This window comes from Rana temporaria, chromosome 6, assembly GCF_905171775.1.
Source record: "Rana temporaria chromosome 6, aRanTem1.1, whole genome shotgun sequence".
NCBI classification, from domain to species: domain Eukaryota; kingdom Metazoa; phylum Chordata; class Amphibia; order Anura; family Ranidae; genus Rana; species Rana temporaria.
The window spans coordinates 107247871-107274193 of record NC_053494.1 but is presented as its reverse complement, the minus strand read 5'-3'; the positions used below and the strand labels follow the sequence as shown (position 1 = coordinate 107274193).

At 42.9% G+C, this 26323-nt stretch overlaps 1 protein-coding gene across 1 annotated transcript in view; it reads left to right on the top strand.

The window, feature by feature from the left end:
* WDR75 (WD repeat domain 75) overlaps positions 1-26323 on the top strand; it is a 101138-nt gene that overhangs the window by 22109 nt on the left and 52706 nt on the right. Inside the window, exons 6-13 of the mRNA XM_040357132.1 lie at positions 2611-2678; positions 5401-5517; positions 8086-8174; positions 9724-9882; positions 19586-19645; positions 20897-21012; positions 23118-23293; positions 25344-25507. Of these exons, the coding sequence (XP_040213066.1) occupies positions 2611-2678; positions 5401-5517; positions 8086-8174; positions 9724-9882; positions 19586-19645; positions 20897-21012; positions 23118-23293; positions 25344-25507 (949 nt within the window). The remainder of the gene's footprint in view (positions 1-2610; positions 2679-5400; positions 5518-8085; positions 8175-9723; positions 9883-19585; positions 19646-20896; positions 21013-23117; positions 23294-25343; positions 25508-26323) is intronic.

The following is a 26323-nucleotide window of genomic DNA, read 5'->3' as shown; positions in this document are numbered from 1 at the left end:
CAGGTTTTCCAGGGGAAATACTGTCCAGGTGGTAAAAATCTCTTGTCTCTGAAATCATCTGATTCCGGTGCGCCACCTAGTCAGAGTCTCTCTGAGTTGGTGACGGAGATCCCCTGGCTCTTTTCTGTCCGGGAAGTTGTTTCTTCCTTCCAGTGGTCGGTGTTTACGACGGATGCCAGCCTCACGGGTTGTGGGGGCTCCAGTCGGCCCTGAGTTGCTGGACTTGTGTGGACCTACAGCCACACCTCCCTGAATGTGCCCGCTCTCGTCTGGTCTAGGTAGCTACCCAGGGTCGGGCCTGGCTAGTGCCTGGGTGGGAGACTGCCTGGGAATACCAGGTGCTGTCTACCGTTCATTGTTTTACTATTTTAGGCGATCAGGCTATGCTTCTCCTCGTGGTCGAGGAGGTTGCAAGGTCGTCCGATCTGGTTTCAGCCGGACAAAGCCACGGCTTCGGTCTACCATCAGGTATACCGTCAGGCAGACTACTGGAGTCGCCAGATGCTGGACCAGGGCGACTGGTCTTTGTGCTTGGGGTGTTTCGGCTCCCTTGCAGGACGTTAGCCTCACAGGGCATGGATCTCCTGGCCGCTCGTCTCCACCGCAAGGGTGTCGAAGTTAGTGGCCAGGTCTAGTGATCTGGTACAGACGCGTCAGTCGCGCTGGTGGCCCTGTGGGGTCTGTATCGGCGACTTTTTACCGTTCCTCCATTGTAAGTGCTTCCTCGGCTGCTCCACAGAGTGGAGGCTGAGGAGATCCCGATGATTCTAACCGCTCCAGATTGACCTCGACGTCCTTGGTACGCCGATATCGGGTGCCTGATAGTGGAGGTACCCTGGCGGTTTGCCAGGGCGGGAGGTCCCTCTGTCTCGAGGTCCCATACTTCCTCCGGTTGTACAGTCACTGACTTGCTCAACATGGCTATTGGAAGCCAGACTTTAAGTGACCGGGGTCTGTCCGACTCGGTCATTTTAACAATGCTGAGGGCACGGTAGTCTTCTTCCGGAGGATCTACCGTCGCACCTGGCAGGCCTACATCTCTTGGTGCGAAGGGATGGAGTGACGTCCACGGACGTGCTCGGTGTCCAGGGTCCTGTTCGGTGTCCAGGGTCCTGTTGTTTTTACAGCTTGGAGTGGATCTAAAAATTGCTTAAAGCACCGTTTGGGGGCAGATTTCTGCCTTGGCTGTGTTCTTTCAGTGGCTTTTTTGTGGCCTGTTCCCTGGTGGGTCCTTTTTTGTGTGCAGGGGGTTTGTCATATACTTTCCCCTCTTGCCCCATCTCTTCCCCCATGAGTTTTGTCTCTGGTGCCCTCGGTTATTCAGGAACCTTCCTTTTGGAAACATCAGAGAGATTTTCTCTTGGCTCCTTGGTCTGTTAGAGGGATTTCTGAGTTGGCGGTCTTGTCTTGCAAGCCACCATGCTTGATCCTCCATAAGGATTAGGTGGTGGTGCGCCCGCGACCTTCCCTTCTTCCGAAGGTGGTTTCGGCCTTTCGCTTGAATAAGGACATCCTCGGCCGGCACATCCTACGGAGGTTGCCTTTCATACTTTAGGCATGGTAAGCGCTTTGCGGGCGTACCAGCCTTCTACGGCTACATTTTTCGGAGTTCTGACTCTTTTGTGTCGCTGTCTGGTTCACAAAAGGGCCTGGCGGTCTCGTCAACCACCATTTCTCGGTGGATCAGGCAGGCTGTCATACAGGCCTATGCTCTTAAGGGGCGGGCCCCCCTTTCCGGTCACGGCACTTTCGACCAAGGCAATTGGTGCTTCCTTTTTTTATTTTTATTTATTTTTTTCAACATCATGCGTCGGTCTCACAGGTGTGCGAGGCGGCGTCGTCTGTTCACGCAGAATTTACATGGTTGCTGTGAGTGCATCTTCTGATGCTTTTTTCAGCCGCTAGTTTTTGCAGGCGGCTGTTTAAAGTTGCACCTCCTCCGTTGAGGAGCTCTGCTTGTTTTGGGGTGAAGTTAAAATAGTTTTTACTGATATATTTCCCACCCCTCGCTTTTGACACTGCTTGGGGACGTCCCAATTGTCAAGATTTAAGGAGCTGTGTCCGTCCATGGACGATAAGAGAAAATCCTTTTCTCCGAGTCCACACAGCACCCACCCCTCCTTTTTTAGGTTTGTACTGCTTGTTACGAACAGAGGCTGCATGCTGCAGTGAGGAGGGTTATGTCTGGAGGGACTGCCCCCTGGGCGGGGCTGTTCAACTCTGTTAATGTAACGTGTATTTAATTATCTAACATGTTTCTGCCTAGTCCTCTCCTGTAAACGGGGAACATAACCCACTTGTCAAGATTTAAGGAGTTGTGTCCGTCCATGGACTCGGAAAAGGATTTTACGGTGAGTACAAAAAATCCTATTTTTCCACTAAAATTTTTTATAAACAAAATGTGGTAAAGTAAAGTTTCTTTAAGTTTAACCATCTTTACACTAGAAACCTGGTTAAGTTGCAGTAGTTGTTTGACAACTACCATATGTATATTCAGCATGAAGAAGTTTATACAATAACAATTGCTGTGCTAACCTATGTACCATAGCATACCATACAAGTTACTAAAATGCTATATACCTATAAATTGTATTACTTTTTTCTATGAAGGGTGAATATGTTGCCACTGTGAAAGGATTAAGCCTCTTGGTCTATTTCAACAACAAAAAATGTTTCAGGTAGGGATTTATTTTGTTTATTTATTTCAGATACTTATATAGCGCCATCAATTCATGCAGCACTTTACATATATTTTATACATTCACATCAGTCCCTGCACTTAAGGAGTTTACGATCTAAGGTACCCAACTCACACTTTCTAGGGCCAATTTAGACAGACTCCTTGTGCTCATACATGGTTTGTTGTCTGGGGACGTTCTCATTTATCCAGATCATGGTATAGCTAGTAGTATTCACATTTAATTGGACGTGTTCTTTATCATTGGCGATCTTTCACCACTTATTCAAATAGCTTGGTTCATGACACTATTGCGATTGGGTTAAGTTGACTAAGAGACTCGTGTGACTGCGGTATGTACCTGTGGACAGGAAGTGGGTGCATTAGGCTACAGGCGATCAGCAGCACTGATATACAACAAAGGGTGAAAACAAGTAGTTTGTCCTTTTTTATTTGGAAAAATAAAAAATCTACAGTATTTCACAGAAGTGAGTACACCCCTTTTTATAAATATCTTATTAAATCTCTTTATGTGACAACACTAAAGAAATTACACTTTGCTATGTAAAGTAGTGAGTGTACAGCTTGTATAACACTGTATATTTGCTGACCTCTCAAAATAACTCAATACACAGTCATTATTGGCTAAACCGCTGCCAACAAAAGTGAGTACACCCCTAAGTGAAAATGTCCAAATTGGGCCCAAAGTGTCAATATTTTGTGTGGCCACCATTATTTTCCAGCACTGCCTTAACCATGCATGGGCATGGAGTTCACCAGAGCTTCACAGGTTGCCACTGGAGTCCTCTTCCACTCCTTCATGACGACATCACAGAGCTTGTGGATGTTGGAGACCTTGCGCTCCTCCACCTTTCTGGTTGAGGATACAAGCTGTACACTCCCTACTTTACATTGTAGCAAAGTGTAATTTCTTCAGTGTTGTCACATGAAACTATGTAATAAAATATTTACAAAAATGTGATCTCACTTTTGTGTGATACTGTATATTTGACAGGTCATGTGACCTGTACTAGCTTTTATTTTATTTTTTTCAATAAAATTGAGTCCTGAAGCATAAAGCACGACTGTGTTTTAATGTGCTAGGTTGATTTATTTTACCTTTTTTACGTTCTTACCTTACCTTGACTTTTCCACCTCCTTGTTCTATCCTATGTTTTATCTAATGTTTCATACCACCAAACATTCCCTAGACCAGTTTTCGTGTACATTTTATTATAGTGTCAAATATTGTTGCTGTTGCGTTTTTGCAAACATACCTCAAATCTGACGAGAATCAAGTGTTTCCATAGATTAGAGGATTCTTTGCAAAATAGACAAATCGGCTTAGGCCCTTTTCACACTACAAAATCCGTTTTAATAATCTGTTTTAAAATCCGTCAGATAATGTTAAAAAACGGAAGTTATACGTCCTTTATAAAATATCATTAAAGTCTATGGGATTTTTTTATGTTCCGTAAAGATCCGTAATAGTCCGTTTATAACATACGGACGTTGGTTATACCGGAATATGTGACGGGTCTTGCACTATTTTTTGTCAATTTTTTGTCCGTTGCAAGTAACGGATATATTAACGTCCGTTATATTTTAACATTGAAGTCTATGGCACATGGACGTTAGTAAATGTCTCCGTAAATGTCCGTTATGTTAACGGACGTTAATTTTACTGAGCATGGATATTCAGGGGAACCCCGCCGTCAATTTAAAACAAAAATGACGTGCGGTTCCCGGTAAATATCCATAACCAGACCCTTCAGGTCTAGTATGGATATTCAGGGGAACCCCGCCGTCAATTTAAAACAAAAATGACGCGCGGTTCCCCCTAAATATCCATAACCGGACCCATTATCCGAGCACGTTGACCTGGCCGGCCGCAGAAAAGAGGGGGGGACAGAGTGCGGCCCCCCCTCTCTCCTGAACCGCACCAGGCCACATGCCCTCAACATGGGGAGGATGTCCCCATGTTGATGGGGACAAGGGTCTCATCCCCACAACCCTTGCCCGGTGGTTGTGGGGGTCTGCGGGCGGGAGGTTTATCAGAATCTGGAAGACCCCTTTAACAAAGGGGACCCCCAGATCCTGACCCCCCCCCCCCCCCCTGTGTGAAATGGTAATGGGGTACACTGTACCATTTCACGAAGGAAGTAAAAAGTATTGTAAAAAAAACACACTGACACAAAAGAATAAAGTCCTTTATTAAAAAAAAAAAAAAAACTCCAGCGCTGAAAAATCCACTCGTTCCCGGCTTCCTGCGTTGTCCTGATCCAGCGACGGGTGCGGGTGATCTCCCGCGATGAGAAGATCCAGCGTCGGGTGATCTCCGGCGATGTGAAGATCCATCCATCCGGCGCAGCAGCATCCCGGACCTCCTCTCACCGCTGGGCACAGCCCAGCGAATGAGCGGCTGAAGCTGTGACATTTCTTATATAGAGGAGGCAGAGCCACCCGTCACGTGACCCCGCCCCCTCTGACGTACCTCTGCTACGTCACTGGGTAAGCCCGAGAAGAGGAAAGGTCAGCAAAATGACTAATTCAGCACCAATTCAGTTATACCTTTTTTATTAAATCTTCTTCTCTTGTTGGAAGCTTAAATAAAAGACAGTAATTGAACAAAAACTACAATGCTGGTACTGCATAGTGATATTTCTATTTATAAATGATAAATGGTAAATTGCATAATGGCAAATGTTTCTATTTTTATTCAGATTCAGTTTAAGTTCAGGAAGCAAAAAGGGTGGCAACAACATATTCACTGTTGTGAAATGCCATCCTAATGAAGACTGCATAGCCACAGGACACAAAGATGGCAAGATTAGACTCTGGTGAGTGCTTATCGCCCTAAATATACAGTGTTACGTAGTTTTCATTTGTTTCTGACATGGATTTACATCTTTCTGCTTTAGAGAAGACTGAGGGTTTAGGAAAAAAAACTCCATATGATACAAAACGTGATATACTTTCCAACCTTTGAATGTCAAACTTGGGGCCAGCATATGTATAACAGTTTCTGCTAGTTTTTTGCAGCCCTGAACATGTATATTCAAATCAAGTCCTCTTTGACAGCTCACATATTTATATTCTGACAGGTTCCCATCAACCTCTTCCCACTCAGCCTATTGTAAAAATAACGGCCGGGCAGGAGCACTGTTATTTTGGGAGGACATCACATAAAAGCTGAAAACTAGCCTGAGCAGGAAGGGTATTGAAGCGGTTAAACAAATAAATGAATAGACTGATATTCAGGAAAGGATGACTTTCTCTAATAAAGCTTTGTCGGACAGAAAGCTGACGTTTAACCATTTTAATGTGCAGGTGGTTGTTCCTGCTTTTTATTTTTTTCACCCCTTAGGATTAGCTTGTTCTGCTTGCAATGCAGTGATCCCAATTAGCCTTAAAGCATAACCCTATCAAAGAACAAAAATGTAATATTGGACAACTGACATGTTGTCAACCCCTACATGCCTAGCCCTTTTTCTGACACTTGTTTACAAGTTAAAATCTGTACTTTTTGCTAGAAAATGACTTAACCCCCAAACACATATTTTATATATATATATATATATATATATATATATATATATATATATATATATAAATTTTAGCAGAGAACAAAATGTCGATCGTTGAATTATTTTATGTCACACTAAATTTGCGCAGCGGTCTTTCAAATGCAATTTTCTTAGAAGAAATACACTTTCATGAATAATAATAAAAAAAAAACTCTAAAGGTAGCCCAATTTATTTATTTTTTTGTATCATTTAAGAGAGTATTTTGCGCTGATTAGATACCTAACAACATGTCATGCTTTAAAATTGCTCACATTAGTGGAATGGCGACAAACTACGGTACTTAACCACTTACATACTGCAGGCCATCATATAACGTCCTTGGCTTTCAGTGGTGATAGTTGAATGATGCCTGAAGCTACAGGCATCATCCAAATATCGTTGTTTTCTGCCGGTGATTCCCTACACCACAAGAACAATTATAGCGGCTGTTCAGGTGCTTGATTGTTCTTACCAGAGATGGGAGGGGACGTGTATATCTCCCGTTGCCCTCCGATACTTCTCCGCGCTCTCCCGTGCAATCGGGGATCCGGAGAAGGAACCCAACAGCGCAGGAAGGCTTTAGTGATTTCTGAGGGACAGATGGTCCCCAGCAATCTCTGACTCTCAGAGGCCCGGGCGTGACGTTATGATGTCACGTCCGGGCCGCCTGAAGTAAACAGAGCCGTTTACTCAGCTGGAAAGCATCAGATCATTCTTTCTTTTTTTTTTTTTGATCTGATGCTTTCCAGCCTGGAGGAGAGATGTGAGGTCTTATAAACCCCACATCTTTCTATAAAGAGGACCGATCACATACTAATAAATATATATGGCTAAGCAGTCGCTCGGCTGTTGTTCTTACAACTGCTGTAAATGGTACCAGGGTGATGCGTGCAGCTGCGGACATCACCCTTGTACAACCCCTTGAAGCCAAAAGATGCATATTTGCGTTACGTCGGCATGAAAGGGGTTAAGATAAGGTGGCTGCAGTAGCTTATTATTTTTTTTTAAGGTAATTGTTTTCACCTGGTGAGCCTGCAATAGCACCATGATGAGACAATCACTCGTCTTACTGTAGATTTTGTCAGAATCAATTGTTTTGTTAGATCGGTTCAATACTAGCAAAAACTATCTAAAAAAAAACAAGAAAAAGTTGTTTGGGGTTTACATTCATATTAGTGTTGTTGCTGGTCAGTCGGTTATCTGTTTTCTTAAGCGGTGAAACCTGTATTCCGCAGTGTTGCTTTGATAGGTTGAGGGGATGCAAGTCAACTTTTTGAAGTTAAAGGGTCACTAAAGGAATTTTTTTTTTTAGCTAAATGGCTTCCTTTACCTTGCTGCAGTCCTGGTTTCATGTCCTCATTGTTCGTTTTTGCTTTCATGTTGCTGTAAATCCTCTCTGTTTTGGACACTTCCTGGTTGCCTGTTTCCTGATAACCACAGTGCTGGGAGATTTCTCACGGTGGTCACTAATGTGATTATTGTGTGTAAAACGAAACTGGATTGGTGCTGAGGAGTTTTAGACAAAGTATCACTGATCTCTATTGGCTGACTGCCCTCTAGTGGCTCTCTGTACATCAGAGAACCAGCAAACAACAGCAAAAACGAAACTACACTGCAGGCACATTATATGATTGTTTTTTTATCAATTTTTAATCATTTTTAAAAGGAATCAGTTAACTATTATGTCTCTATGCCCTGTAAACAGTCATTTCAGCAAAAAAATTTTTTTCCTTTAGTGACCCTTTAAGAATCCATAATCCTGGGCATTAAAACATATAAATGTTATCCAAAACAATGTTTGTTTCTGATTGCAAAATATACTGCTTTCTGTTTTTGTATAGGAGAAATTTCAATCACAATCAAGAATACACATACTCCACCCTTCACTGGCACCACGATGCTGTTGCTGATCTTGCCTTTTCTGTGCATGGTCTGTATTGAAAACACATTTGTCCCTTTTGCATGTGTATTTAGCTTATTGTTTTTAGTTTATTTCCCTGCAAAAGATTTTATTGGCCAAAGTAGGCAAAACTTAATTGCTTGCCATAGTTTTGATACAGGTAGCAAGAACTTTAAAGCTGCGGCGGTCAGAATAATGCTACCATAATGGCCTAGCCAGGTATACTGTTTTTATAGGAAGGTGTTTCTTAAGTTGGTTCATATTGTCAGAAATCTTTCAAAGATCATTGTGGCAACAGCATTCTGGGTTATCTTCTCAAACACTAAATTAGTGGTTCTCCATTTTAGTATCTATATGGATTTGGCTTTGTAGAACCAGTCTGTGATCCAGCATCTCATTGCTGGAGGCTCCAGGAAAAGGACGACAGAGTCTCTTGGAATGGTTAGAAAGTGAATTTATGTGAAAGGTGTGAAAGAATCGATCATTTAGGCTGGGTTCACACTTATGTAAATTGGATGCGGGTTTTCCCCGTATATCCTATTTGCATGACAGGAGACACTGACCAACTCTCAATGGAGTCGGTTCACACACCTCTGGGGTGTGCCGCGGTGTGCACTGGAAAAGGTCCTGTGCGTATTTGGCTCAGTTTTCACATGTAACACAAAGGCTACTCTATAGTGCTCTCTGTTTGAATATTTTTTTAAGATGCCCCATATAAAATGCACTTGCAAGAAATCAGATTAAAAACAGCACGTATAAATCACCAAATGATCGTCAGACTGCTCACCACACCATTTGGTTTTTAGCAGCAGCTGTGTGACGGATGGAGGAGTTCAGTCTGGGACGTCGCACAGCTGCCGAAAACCGAATGGTGCGGTGAGCAGTCTAAAGATCGTTTGGTGATTTATACATTTGAATCTGATTTCTTGTAAGTGCATTTTATATGGGTCATCTTAATAAATGATTCAAACGGAGAGCACTATAGAGTTGCCTTTGTGTTACATGTGGTCCGTGTGAGCAGTATTGGCCCAGACGGGAGTACTAGATCTGAGGAAGGAAGTTTTACATTCTCTTCAAGGAGGACTGGCAGGAGTTGTAAAATAAGTCTGTTATTAACAGGGGTGAGGTTGAGCATTCAATTTACCTGGTGGTGGTGGTCCTAATTAATTTGTTTAAGAAGATTTGAGCACAGCGGTTGAATTTTTTTTTTTTTATAAAGGACAACGTTATACATCTATACGTTTACTCATTATTGTCTTTTGTGACTCGTTACAAGTTGTTCACAGTATTGAATATTCAGCAGCGCTACACGATATGTTTTATATATTGATTATTGCTTAGTGTGGTGAAATCACTAATGGGTGTTCAGCAGGCTGCTGAACACAGAGTTTGATATATAGTCATTTGTTTGATCGCTTAGTGTAGGGTTTACAATAAGAATAAAAAAGTATATATTTATAGGTGGTGCTGATTGCACACATCTGATTTAATTTAACACTCTTTCTGCAGTTCTTCTTTAACAAAATAACAGTAGGCACACAAATGCATTTTTGTAGCATTTCTATTTTCTATGTTTTAGGTACTGTGTTGTTTAGTGGCGGTGTTGAATCTGTGCTGGTACAATGGTCTTTCAACCTGGAACAGAAGAAGGAATTTCTGCCACGTTTAGGTGCAGCTATTGAACATATTTCAACATCACCTGATGGCTCTCTGCACTGCACATCACATAAAGATAACAGTAAGATCATTGCATGTTGCTGACTTTTCTCAGCAATTTTATTGAATGCTTTTTAAATTTTTGTGTATTGGATAAGGAAGACCTTTTTACGGTCTTAAAAAACAAAACTATTATTGACTGTGTTTTGGGCATCAACATCTTGTTTAATTAAACGCGTGTATAAATACAGGTGTATATGTATCATTTGACAAAAAAGGTCCTATGTGCCTCAAATCACTACTAGACCCTGTGTATATGTTAAGTGACAGCCTCAGCCCGGGCACCAGCTGGAGGGTCCTGCAGTGATGTGCAGCGCATGGGACCTTTTTTTTGTTGTATCATTGAAGCTGATTTGAGCTCTACCCTTGCCAGGACTCCCAGCAGTGTACCAAAAAAGAGAACCCGGCTTGAGCCTTGAACGGCACCCCATATTTGTTAGGTTAATGTATGTCATTGCCATGATCTGTGGGATGGCTGGAAGTCTTATATCAAACCTGTGGATTGCCGATGCAAGGCAAAACAACATGTTCATATTAGTAGTAGCCCTCAAGCAAGTACATACATACATACCTTCCCTTCCATTTCTAGAAGCAAAATAATTGCTCGGTACTTCAAGCAATAGGGGAGTATGCAAATCAATATCCTCACCTGTCAAAATGTTGGTGCATGGCAGTCAGCTACTCGGGCACCTAGCATTGTCGCATATCTAGCCTTACGTACGTCTAATTCTCCCTCTATACCTCTTTATGGCCAAACAGACAGATGTGGATGAAAAGGAAGGTACTTTAAACTAGTGGAGACTGCATTAGTGTGAGCATGTTTGCTTTACATGGGCAAAGCACAGGTTCACTTTGAACTGGTGAGTGGTTGAACATGATATCATCCACTAAAAGCTTATATTGATTTTAGTAAGACTTGCATGCAAGTACTAAAAAGTATTTTCATGTTGTCAGTATTGAAACGAGTAAACCTCCGAACCATGTAATATGTTCCCTTTAGAAAATGTACCAGTACAGTATATTGCATTAAATAAGATATTCCATGCATCTCCCTAATTGTTACAAAATTCTATATATCAATAACACGTTCTGATCCTTTTTAAAACCGACCCTTGGCCCTAATTTCATGGGGTGCTTATAAACACGTCATTATTCATCAGCAAACTGAAGAAATCCATTCTCACTTCGTGATCATCTTCCACTCTGAATATTATTGTTGGGTTCCAAAATTCCTTCTGTTATCCAGATATGTATACAGCAAGTTTGCATATTGATTCCTTTATAAACTCTCAAGCTTGGCATGTAGAAGCATGCAAGTCTCCTAGGAGGATGGATGTGTTTTTTTTTTTTTTTTTCAAGCTCTGCTGTGTTGAAAGGTTAACTTACTTTTTTTGCTATAAATCCTTCAACCCATCAATCAAGGCTCTTTTCTACATCGATGCTAGAGCTCGTCACCTTTCTGTCTTGGTTGTCCTCCTGAATTTTGGAGTACTGCATCCAGGAGTTGCTGGGATGGCTTTGAATCTACTTTTGGACATGAGTTTTTCATGAGGGAATTCCAGAATTTGTTACAGTAAGAGTAAGCTGCAGAGTGCTTTCCATGTCCAGACCTGCTGGTGTTGACTCGGCAATTGCCCTGTCTCTGAAGACTCAGTGAGTAGACTGGTCAGGCTGAGCACTGGGATCTACCCTATTTACATAGGTCACTGGACACCGTCATTCCCTGTTCTGCCAATTATACTGCAGAAGGGGTTAACACGTTGGGACTGAATGCAGACACATTATCTGCTGGGTAGAATGCTGCTGTGCACATTCTCCCTCTCCCACCATACAGCTTTGAGGAAGCATCTCCCTAGTGCTGCTCCTGTTTGCAATGAACCACATGGAACTTTGATCTGTGTCTGCTGCCTACCTACTATGACTATGTGGAAGTGTCCTGTCTTGGGTGCCCCAAGCTCGCAATCTAAAGGGCTCTGGGGCTGCTTGCACTGTGCCTATTGGTTCCCCTGTCTGCAACCCTCTGCTCCTAAAGTGTATCCTGTTATCAAAGTCCTCTTTAGTCCATCGGATGTCACTGGATCCTTTACCCTTTCTCAAATTGTTTTCATTACAGTCATGCATGCACCCAGTTGTGTGCTGGCTCTGATCGCAGTCTACAAAGTGCATCTGCTTCCTGCCCTTTTCCTAGAGTCAAAAGATTGTCACTTTGCACCCCCTTTCCAGTTTTTCCTTTACACTTGGGGAGAATTTTGTGCAAAAGTGGTCTATTCCAACTGTGGATCTGGCAGTGTCCAAGAAGGTATTCGAGTCAAAAGGTTCCAAATGGTCAAAATCCTTCAACTTCGACTGACTCTTGATACTGTCTTTGAGGATGCTACTAATAGCAAGGGCACCCATCTTCCTCAGCAGAAGAAGCCTAAGGAGCAAGCTGCAAAGTCTCTCCCTTCTCTGACTGTTAAGAAGCGGTCTTTTCGTTTCTCCACTCCCTCGACTCCTTTGAGACCCTCCAAGCCTGGTTGCTAGTCCACATACAAGATTTGGAACTTAGTCTGAAAATCTGCTACAAACTCCTTTTTGTTTCGCACCTTCATTGTTCCTGTGTCACTGCACAGATTTGCAAACATGCATGAAGCCCATTCAGATCTTCTGGATCAAAGTGTCTTTGCCCCAGCTCCTGTGGTTATGGTTTCAGAGGTTTTATTCAAACCTGTTAATCCTAACCTAATGGCAGCATCCTCCCCATTTTAATCCCAAAGCTCTGAATGTTTTCATTTAAGAACTGTTAATAGAACAAACTCGTGGTCTGGAAGTTTTTGTCCGAGAGTCGTCCGACTCTCCGTTTTTTGTCCTGGGACTGATGGTAGCCTCCTTCGAGACCCATTTGCTTATTTTCTCTGAAGACTTCGACATTGCAGTGTTTTGTCTTTGTGGGAAAAGTAAATCTGGTCCCCCTGAAGGAGCGATTCACTGAAGGCCAGGTTGTCCCTGGCTTGGAGGCCCAGGAATCCAGCTCTGACATTGTGTAGATCCTTCTTTGAAATTTTTTGGAGAATCCTCATAAATGTCAGCCAGTCAAGCTAGAGTCTTGTCTCCTGATCAACATTCAAGAGCTTCAGATGATTTAGCGGTCTCTACAGCCCTAGACCATCTTACCAAAGAGAGGATCATAAAATCTGGATCCTCTAGTGGAAGTAGTGGATGCTCTAGTAGCTCTGTGGGATCAGTACACCCTTTACTATGCTATTCTCCTTATTAAACTGCTTTTTTTCCCACTGAGTACTGAGATCAAGACAGAGGGCATTCCAGCGATTAGCATGGCTTTGGACTGGCCTAGGCAGATGTACATTTATCTGGGGAAAAAAAAAACAGTTCTATGGACTTTGCAAGATTTTCAGGATCTTCTGTCCCAACAACCAGGGAGCATTCCTGGCTGGTAGAACACAATTACTGCTAGCGGCTATAGCCACTGGCAGTATTCTCTTGTAATAATTCTGACAGGCTGGTTGAACCCAAGTAAATCAATGGATCGACTTTGGTACAATCCGCCTGCCCATAGGTGGATCGAATCTCAGCTGGCCCACGCTGAAACGGCTGAATTCTGATCCATGTATGGCCAGTTTAAAGCGCTTCTAAAGCCTCAAGGTTTCTTTTTTTTTTTTTACCTTTTTTTTTTTTAAGTGAATGTAAACCCTCACAAATACCCAGTGAAGTGAACAGCCTCAGATGATACACAGAGATGAAACAAGTCTCCCTACATACATTTTTTTATATATATTATCTTCAGTGCACATGGTGTTTGAATTTTTACTTCCTGATTCAGCAGTAGCAGTGTAGCATTGGATTACACTGGGAGACAGCTGATTGGAGGAAAGGCGCACACACCCCCTCCACATAGGCAGAGACTTTCAGTGCTGTCCTGTGAGTAGGACATGGCCCTTCTGTGTGCTTCTATTGCACAGAGCAGGTAAGTATAGACATGTTTGTTTTAAACAAAATCAATAAAAATTTCTTTACAGTCAATTTAAAGTGGTAGTAAACCGCTGAACTATAAAAAAAAATTGTACCCTGCAAGGTAAAGGCATAATGTGCTAGTATGCACTAGCACGTTATGTTAAACTTGCCTTATAAGGAAGCCCTTCCAGCACCAAGCTGTCACCACTGCAGGTGCCTCTTCACCCGTCTTCCTTTCCAGGTTCGTGGAGCCACAATGACATTACTCTCACGCATGCTCACGGGAGCCGCAGTTTACTACACAGGGCTCTGAAGGAATGGTCCTGGGTGACCATTTTTCAGAAAACATGCCCCAGTCATTGGCTGCATGTACAGTAAATATCTCCTAAACGGTGCACATTTAGGGGATATTTACACTACCTATAGGTAAGCCTAATTATAGGCTTACCTATAGGTAAAAGTCAGAGATGAGAGTTTACTCCCACAGTAGACCAACACAATGTGCTTAAGCTGATAACACCCAAAACAATTCTAATTTCACATGTCTTTATTGAATGGCACCCATTTAACAACAGTGCTGGAGGAAAAGTGATAACCTGTCCTGAACCCTTGGAGTTGGCAGCTGGTCAAATCTTCTTTTGGCACCAAATTAAAGCAAGCGCTTTTTGGTAGTTCTGGATCAGACCTGCACAACATCCAGGAGAAATCTGAGCGTTCCGTCTCAGAAAACTGCTTCAGTATAGATACATTTGTAGAATCTGTGTTGTGAACTTTTCTCTTGAGATCATTCCACAGCATCTCTGTGGGGTTACATAGTTAGGTTGAAAAAAAAAAACACAAGTATAATGCCGCGTACACTCGATTGGAAATTCCGACAAGAAAAGTCCGGTGTGAGCTTTTGGTTGGAAATTCCGACCGTGTGTATGCTCCATCGGAATTTTGCTGTCAGAATTTCCGCCAACAAAAGATTGAGAGCAGGTTGTATAAAAGAGAAAGGATGGGGGCAAAAGAATAGTTGCTGAAGCTAGACTTGATAACATGCCTACCCAGATTTTGGTGGACTATTTCGGTACTGATGAAAAATGATAAAAAACAGTTACATAAAAAGGATTTATTACAAATAAAAATTATACAGAACAATCATATTGATCAAAGATTGGACGATTTCTCTACTAGTTTCGCGGGTTTACCGCTTCCTCAGGAGAGCCAATCTATAAGATACATAATACAGTAAAATCATAAATTACAGTTCAGCAGCAGTAAAAAATTGCATGAAAAACAGTAGGGATAGCTTACCCGGTGGGTAATAAAACAGTTGCGGAGGCAAATTGCCCAATTGTTACCCCCGTGGCGGACCTGGGGGGATAGCACGTGGATCTCTATAAATAAAGAACATATATCTAGTTGGAATTGTGTAGGATATAAGGTGTGTATATATATATATATATAACATATACACATATATATACATACATATACACACATATGTATATCTCAAACATGGTCGGGTTGATGGAGGGGGAAGGAGGAGGGGGGGAAGGGGGGGGGGGAAACGGAATGGGAAGGGAGGGTAGGGGTGCGGGGGGAAAAAGGGGAAGGAATTCCGACCATGGGAATAATTAACAGTAACACTTACCAGCATAATAGCATCTTTGGATGCATTACAAGAGAAGGAGTCCTGGTGAGGTGCAAAACTGTGGACAAGATGGAATGAAGGACGCTGGCTATTGCAAGTGCCTGAGGGGTCATAGGAGGTGCTGAGTAAATTCTCGCTAGTAGTTATCAAGTGAGGTGTCAACCAGAGTGATAACCCTATTGGTGACAAGGGAAGCATGGTAATGCATGGGCTCAGATAGGCACCTGTGGATATCCCTGGGGCACAGCAACCTGCGTCGGTACTCACGCAGCTATTAGTCACCAGGACCAAGATCCACGCTGCTCATTCATGGGCAGCAGCCCATTAAATGAGTTCCCCAACCAAGAGACGTTCAAAACGCCGCCAATTCAGCGGCGTCTGACGTCACTGGGTCGGCTTCCCCGCACACAGCAGGTGTGCTGATCACAGCACTCCACCTGTGCGCTCGAGCCAGCCTCGGGGCGGGGTGCCCCGAGGTAGGGAGGAGTTAGCGGGGATGAATGGAAGGAACATCCCCAACAGGGGAAGCGCAAGTCCGCCGCTATGGGGGGGCGGGCGGTAGCCGACCGCACTGTATACCCAGGGGATGCTATTGACAAGGCATACAAGGGAATTAAATAAAAAATAAAAACATTGTTAATACAATGATAGAGTGTAGTGGGGGTGTAATCCCACCACATGATTACTATTAATGTGGCAATATATGACATAGACACTTAGTAACTAGTAGGAAACAACAGGAAACTGCGATAATGGGCATAGCTGAAAGCATCAAAAAGAAATAATTGGTGAAAAAGTGACCAGGTGAATGGAACCATCAAATATTAAGGGGTGATTAAATAAGGAGCCATGCGTGCACAGTGGGTATAAAGTAATTAAGGTAGGGATGTCACATGCGTGATTTTACTGTATTATGTATCTTATAGATTGGCTCTCCTGAGGAAGCGGTAAACCCGCGAAACTAGTAGAGAAATCGTCCAATCTTTGATCAATATGATTGTTCTGTATAATTTTTATTTGTAATAAATCCTTTTTATGTAACTGTTTTTTATCATTTTTCATCAGTACCGAAATAGTCCACCAAAATCTGGGTAGGCATGTTATCAAGTCTAGCTTCAGCAAAAATTCTTTTGCCCCCATCCTTTCTCTTTTATACAATTAATTTGGATGATGGTACGTTTTTATTGATTTTTATTTATTTTTATATGAGGCTACACTCCAACTTTTTTCATTGAGAGCAGGTTCTCTATTTTTCCGTCTGAAAAAGTTCCTATCGTAAAATCCGCTCATCTGTATGCAATTCCGACGTGCAAAAAAACATGCATGCTCAGAATCAAGCATAAGAGGCCAACTGCCTATTGAACTTCATTGATCTTGGCTCGTCGTGTTGTGCGTCGCCACGTTTTTGACGGTCGGAATTTCCGACAAGATTTGTATGACCGTGTGTATGCAACACAAGTTTGAGCCAACATTTCGTCAGAAAAAATCCACGGTTTTCTTGTCGGAATTTCCGATCGTGTGTATGCGGCATTATAGTTAAAACCCTGTAACACGTTTTCATTTATGTTCTTGTGTGAAACTCTTTATATCCCCTGCGTGGAAAATTTAACACCCGGTTTTCTTTTGCATGTCATTAAAAACATTTTACCAGGAAAAGGACACAAGTCCATCTAGTTCAACCAAAAGAAAAAAAAATACAATCCCATATGCACAATCGGAAATCGGACTTTCCCTGGATTAACTTTACCTATAAATGTTAGTACTCCGTTATGTACAGTTAGGAAAGAGTCAAGGTCTTTGCTTTAAAAAAAAAAAAAAAATCTCCTGAGCTGGCCAGAACCACCTCTGGAGGGAGTCTATTCCACAATTCTTACTGTGAAAAAACTTTCCTCTGTGATGACCTTAAAGTGAATAACTCAACATCAAGTTCACTATATGGACCTCTTATGTGTTTGTACATGTTGATCATATCCCCCTTAAGAAGAGGAGATTGATTCAGTTCCTCTAATCTTTCCTCATAGCTGAGCTCCTTCATGCCTCTTATCAGTTTGGTTGCCCTTCTTCTGCACTTTCTCCAATTCCCCAATATCCTTTTTGAGAACTGGTGCCCAAAACTGAACTGCATATTCCAGATGAGGTCTCACTAATGCTTTGTACAGGGGCAAATGATCTCAAATGGAACCTCCGGTGTCACATTTGCCACCTTTCAGGGGGGTGCTGATACCTGTATAATACAGGTATTTTCACCCATTTCCAGCCATAGACTGACATTGTGTTCACAATTTTTATTTTTTATTTTTTAAAGCATGCACATCCTGTTTTTGTCTTTCAAAAATGTGGAATCGGCTGTTGAAAGAACCATACTAACGATCAGAAAATCAGCAGATTGTTTGCCGGACGAAATTTTACTTCTGATTTTCTTATGGTGTGTACGGCCTTTACGCTCTCTCTCTCTCATCCAAGATGAACTCCAGAAGGGAGCTCCAGCTTCTTCCACCATTTCTAGGTGGCTTGGGTGCACCATCATCCACCCTTTACACACACACCCCGCCACAAGTAGGGACAGTTGGCTCCTTCACAGCACACAGCTGTGTCTAGTTGGCTCTCCTACCTTACACCTGCTGAACATCAGAGCAAAGTGTGAGGCAGCACAGTGCTGAATGGAGGGCGGGAGCTGCCAAAGTTAACTTCATGTTAAGCAGATGCTTGTTTGCTTGGACTGCCTAGCAACCACTCGCGTTCTGGTTTACTAAAGCAGTTCCTGTGCTCCCACCCAGGGCCGCTGATAGGGCAGTACAGCCAGCCCTGGTGTACGGGGCCCGGCCCTATCAGCTGCATAGAGGGGCCCGGCCAGCATTACAGCTCATTGCTGCATTAAATAAAAACAAAAAAATAAAGCTTGGTAAACTTCTCCCCCGCTCCTCCTTGTGTTATGGAGCGGGGTTATACCATTTTCCTGGGCAATGTCAGGTCAACAGAGGGGCCCAAGTGCTCACAGAGAAGGGACTATTTCTTCATTTTCGGGAGCGGATGTATATGCAGCAGTTCACTACTCACTGAATTAGTTCCGGCCGGCGGAGTGATACTATGATTCAGGTGCTGAGATGCAAGGAGGCTGACATGAAGGAGAGCCTGGCTGCAGTGGACACAGTGAGTAAAGAATAAAGCATAGAGTCCTCACTGTGTCCTTAGAATAGAACTCAGCAGGTTATCATTAGCATTACAATAGTCTTCACAGGCAGCACAGTTATGCAAGTAGGGGCTCTATCATGGCTCTATGTCTCATGGCTGCTGACTTTGTTATGGCTGTGCTGTGTTACAGTCTGTTATATACAGTACAGCCATAAGTTAACAAAGTCAGCAAACAGCCATGTCACATACAGCCATGATAGAGCCCCTGCTTACTGTGCTGCCTGTGATGATGATTGTAATGCTACTTCAGTTGGGGGGAGCAGTAAACATGTGCAGTGGAGCTGCATTTTACCCCCATCACTGCAGCAATGATCAGATATAATTTTTTTAGCCCCAGTGATTCGGCAGAAAGTAAAAAAGAGGACCTGTCATGGCTCTGCTATCACGGGGGATGTTATTAATTTCTTGTGAAAGCAAAAAAACAAAAACAAATGAAACCTACAATGTAATTTTATTAACAAAATGCTTACGCGCAATTGCGAACGCACATGTTGGCCCCCGCACGCACGTGTAAACAGCAACAAACTTGCCTTTTGTTTTATAACGGGGTTATGGGTGGGGTCAAAGGTGTGGTCGAAGGGGGCCCCGTCAGGTAGGCTGTACGGGGCCCCATAATTTCTAACAGCGGCCCTGCTCCCACCCTCTATCAGCACTATTTTGGCCCTCACTCCGCTCTGCTATTAAAAGGAGAGTGGCAGAGGCTGGAGGGAAGCATCGGCACTGCTCTGTTTATTTACCTGTTGGCTTCCCATGATTGATGGATTTGCCGACCCCGGCTCTAAGTAATACTAAGTGGATGTTTCAGCCTCTTTTAATGTCAGCGGTATGGTAGTAGGAAGATTTATTCTGGGGTGGCCTACAGTTTGTTTTTTGCCACTGTTCAGTCCTACAAGTAGCAGAAACAGCCGAAGTTTAAAGGCAACTTTTTTTTTTTTTGTTTCAACAGAGATAACGATTATTGATGTGGGTTTAAAAGCAACAGGGATCATCCAAGGACTAGTAAAAGGTATGCTTTCATAATTTTGAGTCCATATGTGTACAAAAACAATATATGTATTATTTAAAGGGAATTTAATTCCAAGCAACAAAAATTTTATATACAAAAATCTGCATCTGTAGGGAGGGGGAGAATGCACACCTTTTTGCTCTGACTTCCGTAGTGCAGGGTGTATTCTCTAAAGGCCTGTACACGCGGTCGGACTTTCTCACAGGAATTGCATGATGGCAGGATGTTGTCGGATGATCCGACTGTTTGTATGCTCCATCAGACAATTGTTGTCAGAATTTCCGACAAATGTGGGATAGCGAGCTTTAAAATTTTCCGACAACAAAAAAATCACAAAAAAAAGTACAATCACGCATGCTCCTAACCAATGCTAACCATAAGACAACATTAGCAGAAGTTGCCCAAAGGAAAAGGAAAAAACGGCCAGCGCCCTTCGCACAAAATTCCACAGCTTTGTCTGCGGAAAATCCGATCATGTGTACCAGGCTTAACACTTAATTTTTCATTCAGCGTCCACTTTAAACATGAAACATGTAATCTGTATGTAAAATGGTATTGTAGGTCTGCTCTGATTTTTCTTCCATTATTCATACAACAGTTTTTACTTTTCTTGTGTATAATTTCCTGCTTTTTGAGCTAGTCTTCCATTTTCAAACTCTTATCAGACTTCCTTTCTGTCACCTGTAGGTTACATCTACAGAAATCTTTTCTTTCTATTCAAAGCGGATTTCCACCCAAAAATGGAACTCCCGCTTTTCAATACCTGAGCCACCCATGGATATCTACTCCACTTCCGGCACCTTCTCCGTCCACCTTGCTGTCTTCTGGGAAACACACAGGTCCCTGAAGACAGCAGGGACCAGTGAGATCGTGCAGCGTTAGTCGCGCATGCGCAGTATGGAACCAGGAAGTGAAGCCGCAAGGCTTCACTTCCTGATTCCCTTACCGAAGATGGCGGCGGCAGCAAGCACCCGAGAGCCGAGTGATAGATCGGCTTCGGTGTCAACATTGCGGGCGCCCTGGACAGGTAAGTTTTCTTATTTTAAAAGTCAGCAGCTGCAGTAAATGTAGCTGCTGACTTTAAAAAAAAAAATTGTCAGAAATCCGCTTTAATACCTTTTACTGTCCAGTGTCCAAGGTGGGGTTTCACAAAGCTTAGGTTGTAATGCTTTGTTGCAATAAGTCTTGCAGATGTTGTTGCTAACCATTTAAACTTTATCATTTAATGTAATGCTGTAAATTGTTTTTCAGCAACGGATGTAAAGACTGGTTTGATTTGTGACCCTAGAAGCAAAGCTCTTGTTCTCAATGGTAAACCTGGTCATCTTCAGTTTTATTCCCTTCATGATGACAAACAGCTCTTTAATGTAAGTTTATAGAAAGTTCCCAATGGGGTCATCTTGCTAACTATCCAGTTCTATCGTGCATTAATAGATTTGCTGTGGTATGACATTAAAATAGTTTTTAACATGTTTCACCAACCACCTTAAGTTAGGACGTGCCTGGGCTAGAAAATCGTTAGTATTTTCTGGGGTTTGCAGGTAGTTCTGTGGTACATTCTTATCTCTCCTATGTATCAATATTAACCACTTCCGTACTGGGCACTTGAACCCCCTTCATACCCAGACCAGTGCCTGTCTGTGGTCTTTCTTGGGCATCATCTTTAGAAGAGGCTTCCTTCTGGAAGGACAGCAATGCAGACCAATTTGATGCAGTGTGGGGCGTATGGTATGAGCACTGACAGGTTGACCCCCCCACGACCTCTGCAGCAATGCTGGCAGCACTCCTACGCCTATTTCCCAAAGACAACCTCTTGATATGACTCTGAGCACATGCACGCAACTTCTTTGGCCGACCATGGTGATGCCGGTTCTGAGTGGAACCTGTCCTGGTAAACCGCTGTATGGTCTTGGCCAGATTATGTATGTACAGTGAGTGGGGAAAAGTGATTGATCCCCTGCTGGTTTTGTACATTTGCCCCCTAACAAACGATCAGTCTAATTTTAATGGTAGGTTTATTTTAACAGTAAGAGACAAAAGAACAGCAAAACAAATCCAGATTTTTTTTTTTAAAAGTTATAAATTGATTTGCATTTTAATGAGGGGAATTGGTATTTGAACCCTTCACAAAACATGACTTAGTACTTGGTGGCAAAACCCTTGTTGGCAATCAGAGGTCAGACGTTTCTTGTAGTTGGCCACCAAGTTTGCACACATCTCAGGGAAATTTTGTCCCACTCCTCTTTGCAGATCCTCTCCAAGTCATTAAGGTTTCGAGGCTGATGTTTGGTAACCTTGAACCTTTAGCTCCTTCCACATGTTTTGTCTAGGCTAGGCCATTCCAGGACCTTAATGTTGCCTTGGCCTTGTATTTTGAGCCATTGTCCTGATGGAATACCCATCCACAACGAGGGAAGGAGGTTCTCGCCCAAGGTTTGACAGTACATGGCCCTTTCCATTGTCTTTTTGATGCAGTGAAGTTGTCCTGTATCCTTAGCAGAAACCCCCCCCCCCCCCCCCCCCCCAAAGCATAATGATTCCACCTCCATTGAGTTGATGCCAAAGAACTCGATTTTGGTTTCATCTGACCACGACACTTAGTCGTGTAGTTCTGGGCTGATTCCTCACCGTTCTCATGATCATTGTAACTCCACGAGGTGAGATCTTGCATGGAGCCCCAGACCAAGGCAGTTATTTTGTGTTTCTTCCACTTGCGAATAATCGCACCAACTGTGGTCACCCTCTCACCAAACTGCTTGACGATAGTCTTGTAGCCCATTCCAGCTTTGTGTAGGTCTACAATCTTGACCCTGACATCCTTGGACAGCTCTTTGGTGTTGGCCATGGTGGAGAGATTGGAATCTGATTGCTTCTGTGGACAGATGTCTTTTTCACGGGTAACAAGCTGAGAATAGCAGCACTCCCTTTAGGGGAGTGCTCCTAATCTCAATTCGTTACCTGTATGGAAGACACCTGGGAGCCAGAAATCTTGCTGATGGGAGATCAAATACTTATTTCCTTAAAGTGGTTGTATTCCCTGCTTGGTGATTTTTACCTACAGGTAAGCCTATAATGCGGCTTACCTGTAGGTAATATGACTATCTCCTAAACCTGCACGGTTTAGGAGATATTCACCCTGCATGCAGCCGCTGACGTCAGCGGCACATGCGCTCTGAAGGTCCGGTGTATCGCGCCGGAACTTCAGAACTCCTTGCTGAAACAGGGGGCTCCCATGCGCGGGAGTGACGTCATCACGGCTCTGGCCTCTCACAGCACCCGCAAACCCTGAATGAAATGCTAAAGCTGAGGGAACATGTCAACCCCTTCAGCCGGTGACCGGTTGTCGTTGTGGGGGATTCGTTCTAAGGCAATTATTTCATAATGTGCTAGTATGCGATTTTTTAAAATCATTGTTCTGTTTTCTACAGTCTTTCTCATGCAATGCCTATAAAATGGTGTTCTTTTTGTACAGCTGGACATTGTACAGCAAGAGTTTGTTCACCAGTCGGGGCTCCAGTATATGGATTTGGTCAAGGCAGCATTCAGCAATAAGGGAGAATGGTTAGCAACTGTGGAAGAGTTGCAAGGAAATACAGACACCCTTGATGTGCAGATGAAGCTCTGGGAGTTTAATGTTCGGCTTCAGAGGTAAACAGAAGAACCCAAGTAAAAAATTACCGTATTTATTGCGGTATAGCGCGTTCCCGCGTATACCGCGCACCCCTAAAGTTGCCCCCGAAATTCCTGTAAAAAAAAATGTTATGATTTTATTACTTACAGTTTTGGTGTCTTCGCAGCGTCCATCGTCCGTTCCGGCGTCCGTCTGCGGCCTCGGTGGTGTCCTCCCGGCTTCTCCAGCGCGCGCCTCAAGTCGAGTCCCCGCTTCCCGCGCTCAGTTCGAACGCCTCCGCCGACATATACTGAGTGCAGTACACTCGGGTACATTCGGCAAGGCTCGGCTTCGCTCACGCTCTGTGACATTTATGCGTGAGCACGAGCGAAGCCGAGCCTAGCCGAATGTACCCGAGTGTACTGCACTCGGTATATGTCGGCGCAGGAATTCAAACTGAGCGCGGGAAGCGGCTATCGGCGTATATCGCGCACCCACGATTTTCCCCTTATTTTAAGGGGAAAAAAGTGCGCGATATACGCCGATAAATACGGTACATTTGTTCTGTTGATGTTGAACTCTAGCTCTTCAGAACTGAAATGCCTTACTCTAATTTTACTGCACACTCTGAACTTCACAGAGTGCATTTACAGGCAGAAGGATGTTCAGCTAGCCCTTTCCTCCACAGCCTTACTGTACTTTGTCTGCCTCATTGACTCATTGTATTACATTTTTTTCTCAATCTTGGAGGCTTAGCATGTGGGCATTACCTAGGGCAGCTTGCATGCAAATGGCCTCTATTTAGATAAGTCCACTTCTGCAGACTAACATCCACCCCAAAGGCCTTTGTGGTTACCGGACTCTCCCACTGTTCCCAAGAGTCCAGGACCACATCAAAGAGTTTTAGAATGGCAAGAAAGAGGAGACCAATGAACATTTATTCTTTGATCTCCTCTGCAGTGAATAAAGCCAGAAGCGCTTGGCTCTTCTGAGCATTTCCGGTTTCAGAGAGCCAAACAGCTAATCAAGCAGGATCTGTGCTTGAATAGCTGCTTTGGAGGGCAGGGAAGACTATTAGATCCCTGATGTCTCCATGAAGAGTACCTGTCACCTGCCCAATGCAATCACATAGGGCTTGTTAACCCACTTATGATGGCAGCAAATAAAAAAAAAAAAAAAATTCAAACATAAAAAACAATTATAATAAAATTTAGTAAAAAATAAAAAATGGTCAAACGTAAACCCCATTGCCCTGCACACACCCTCAAATGCGCACATGGTATGTAAACCCTGATTGCCATGGGGGCAGACGTGCAGGGTTGCTTCCGAGCAGGACTGTGTTTCATAGAACCCCCTGTTCCCTCCACACAGGATTTGATTGACTGCAACAGGAGCCAATGGCTCCTGCTGCCTCAGCAAAACCTGTAAGAGCTGGGAGAGGTGAAAGAGCCATTACAGATGGGTGCAGCGCTGGATCAAATGAGGACTCTGGTAAGTATTTAGGGGGTGAGGAGACAATATTACTACTACTGGAGCATTTTTTTTTATACCTTCATGCAGGGAATGCATGAAGGTAAAAAAATATCCAGCCTTTAGAACCATTTAAAAAAGGTTTGAACAATAATCTTAATCAACTTGAACACATTTAAAAAAAAAATCCATGCAATTTGAAAGTAATTCGTTATTCTTTGCAATTTTATAAACTATGAACAGTAACAGATACGTATCGGTCATTGTATTGTGTTTAAAACCATTGTTTGTACTGATAAAAAGTCTCAAATTATTACCTTTAGAAAAAAAAATTAACAAATTGGCCAGTCACTCTCCTATTTTATCTGTTACCACTGATTAAGTCTGTAATTAGATCGGTTCTTTGGGATTTATTGGCATGGCACATTTTTTAAATCTTCCCAGCATTTGCTCTTTATTGCGAGAGTCACTTATTTATAAACCTTGAGATTGGCAAAATTTGTAAATACTGTATCTGGAAATATGGTCCTATAGAGAGACACACACACACACACACACACACACACACACGCAAGCTTCCGGATTTATTTTTCTTTTTATTTATTTTTCTTTCTAAAGCTTTGTACTAAATACCACAATCAGTATGCCACATGAAGACAGAATAACATCCCTAGTCTTTCAGAACAAAGGTGATTCGGAAGAAGGTCATCCAGCTTTAGTGACTACAGGAAATGATGGTCTATTTAAAGTCTGGGTACTAAGAGACAATTCTGACATTTATAGTAAGTAACATTATCTTATTTATTTTTATATATATATAATATAATTGTTTTTTAAAACTTGTACATTTGTTGGTACATATTGTTCCAAAAGCTTTGCTTCAGTGTATAGTTTGATCAAAAATGTGCACAGGGTAAACTTTTTTGGACGGATAGGTTTTGTGGTTGGGTTATAACTCTGGGCTCTGTTGAGACTGATTGTAAATAATGCACTCATGTTTGCTTATATTACTATTGATTTTATCTTGCAAGCCATTCAGGCTTGCATGTGAATTGTAGCAGAACATTGGGAGTCTGCAAATCTGTTTTGAATTCCATTCATGAAAGTATAGAACATCAAGCAAATGAAATGTGCATGTTGCATAAAATGCCTTTTAACCACTTAAAGACCAGCCACCACCTTTTTGCCTCGTTCGGCGGAAGAGAGACATTCTTTGGACGTTGTTCGGGCAGTCAAGGTTTATTTGTCTAGAGCCCCGAATCAGACTCCTTTTTTTGTTTTACCTAAAGACCCAAGAAGGGGCAGGCAGCTTCCATTGCCAATTGGGTCCGTCAATCGGTCATTCAGTCCTATGGTCTGAAAAGTAAAGCTCCTCCCTTAGGGTGAGAGCTCATTTGACCAGGGATGTGGGAACCTCCTGGGCTTTTTGCCATCGGATATCTGTGGCTCAGATTTGTATGGTTGCTACCTGGTCTTCAATGCATATGTTCACAAAATTTTATCACGTGGATATTCGAGCAGCTGAGGATTCGGCTGCAGGCTGGCGTATAAGGTCTGATGGCTGTTGTTTGGCAGGTTATCTCCCTCCCCTCAAGGCT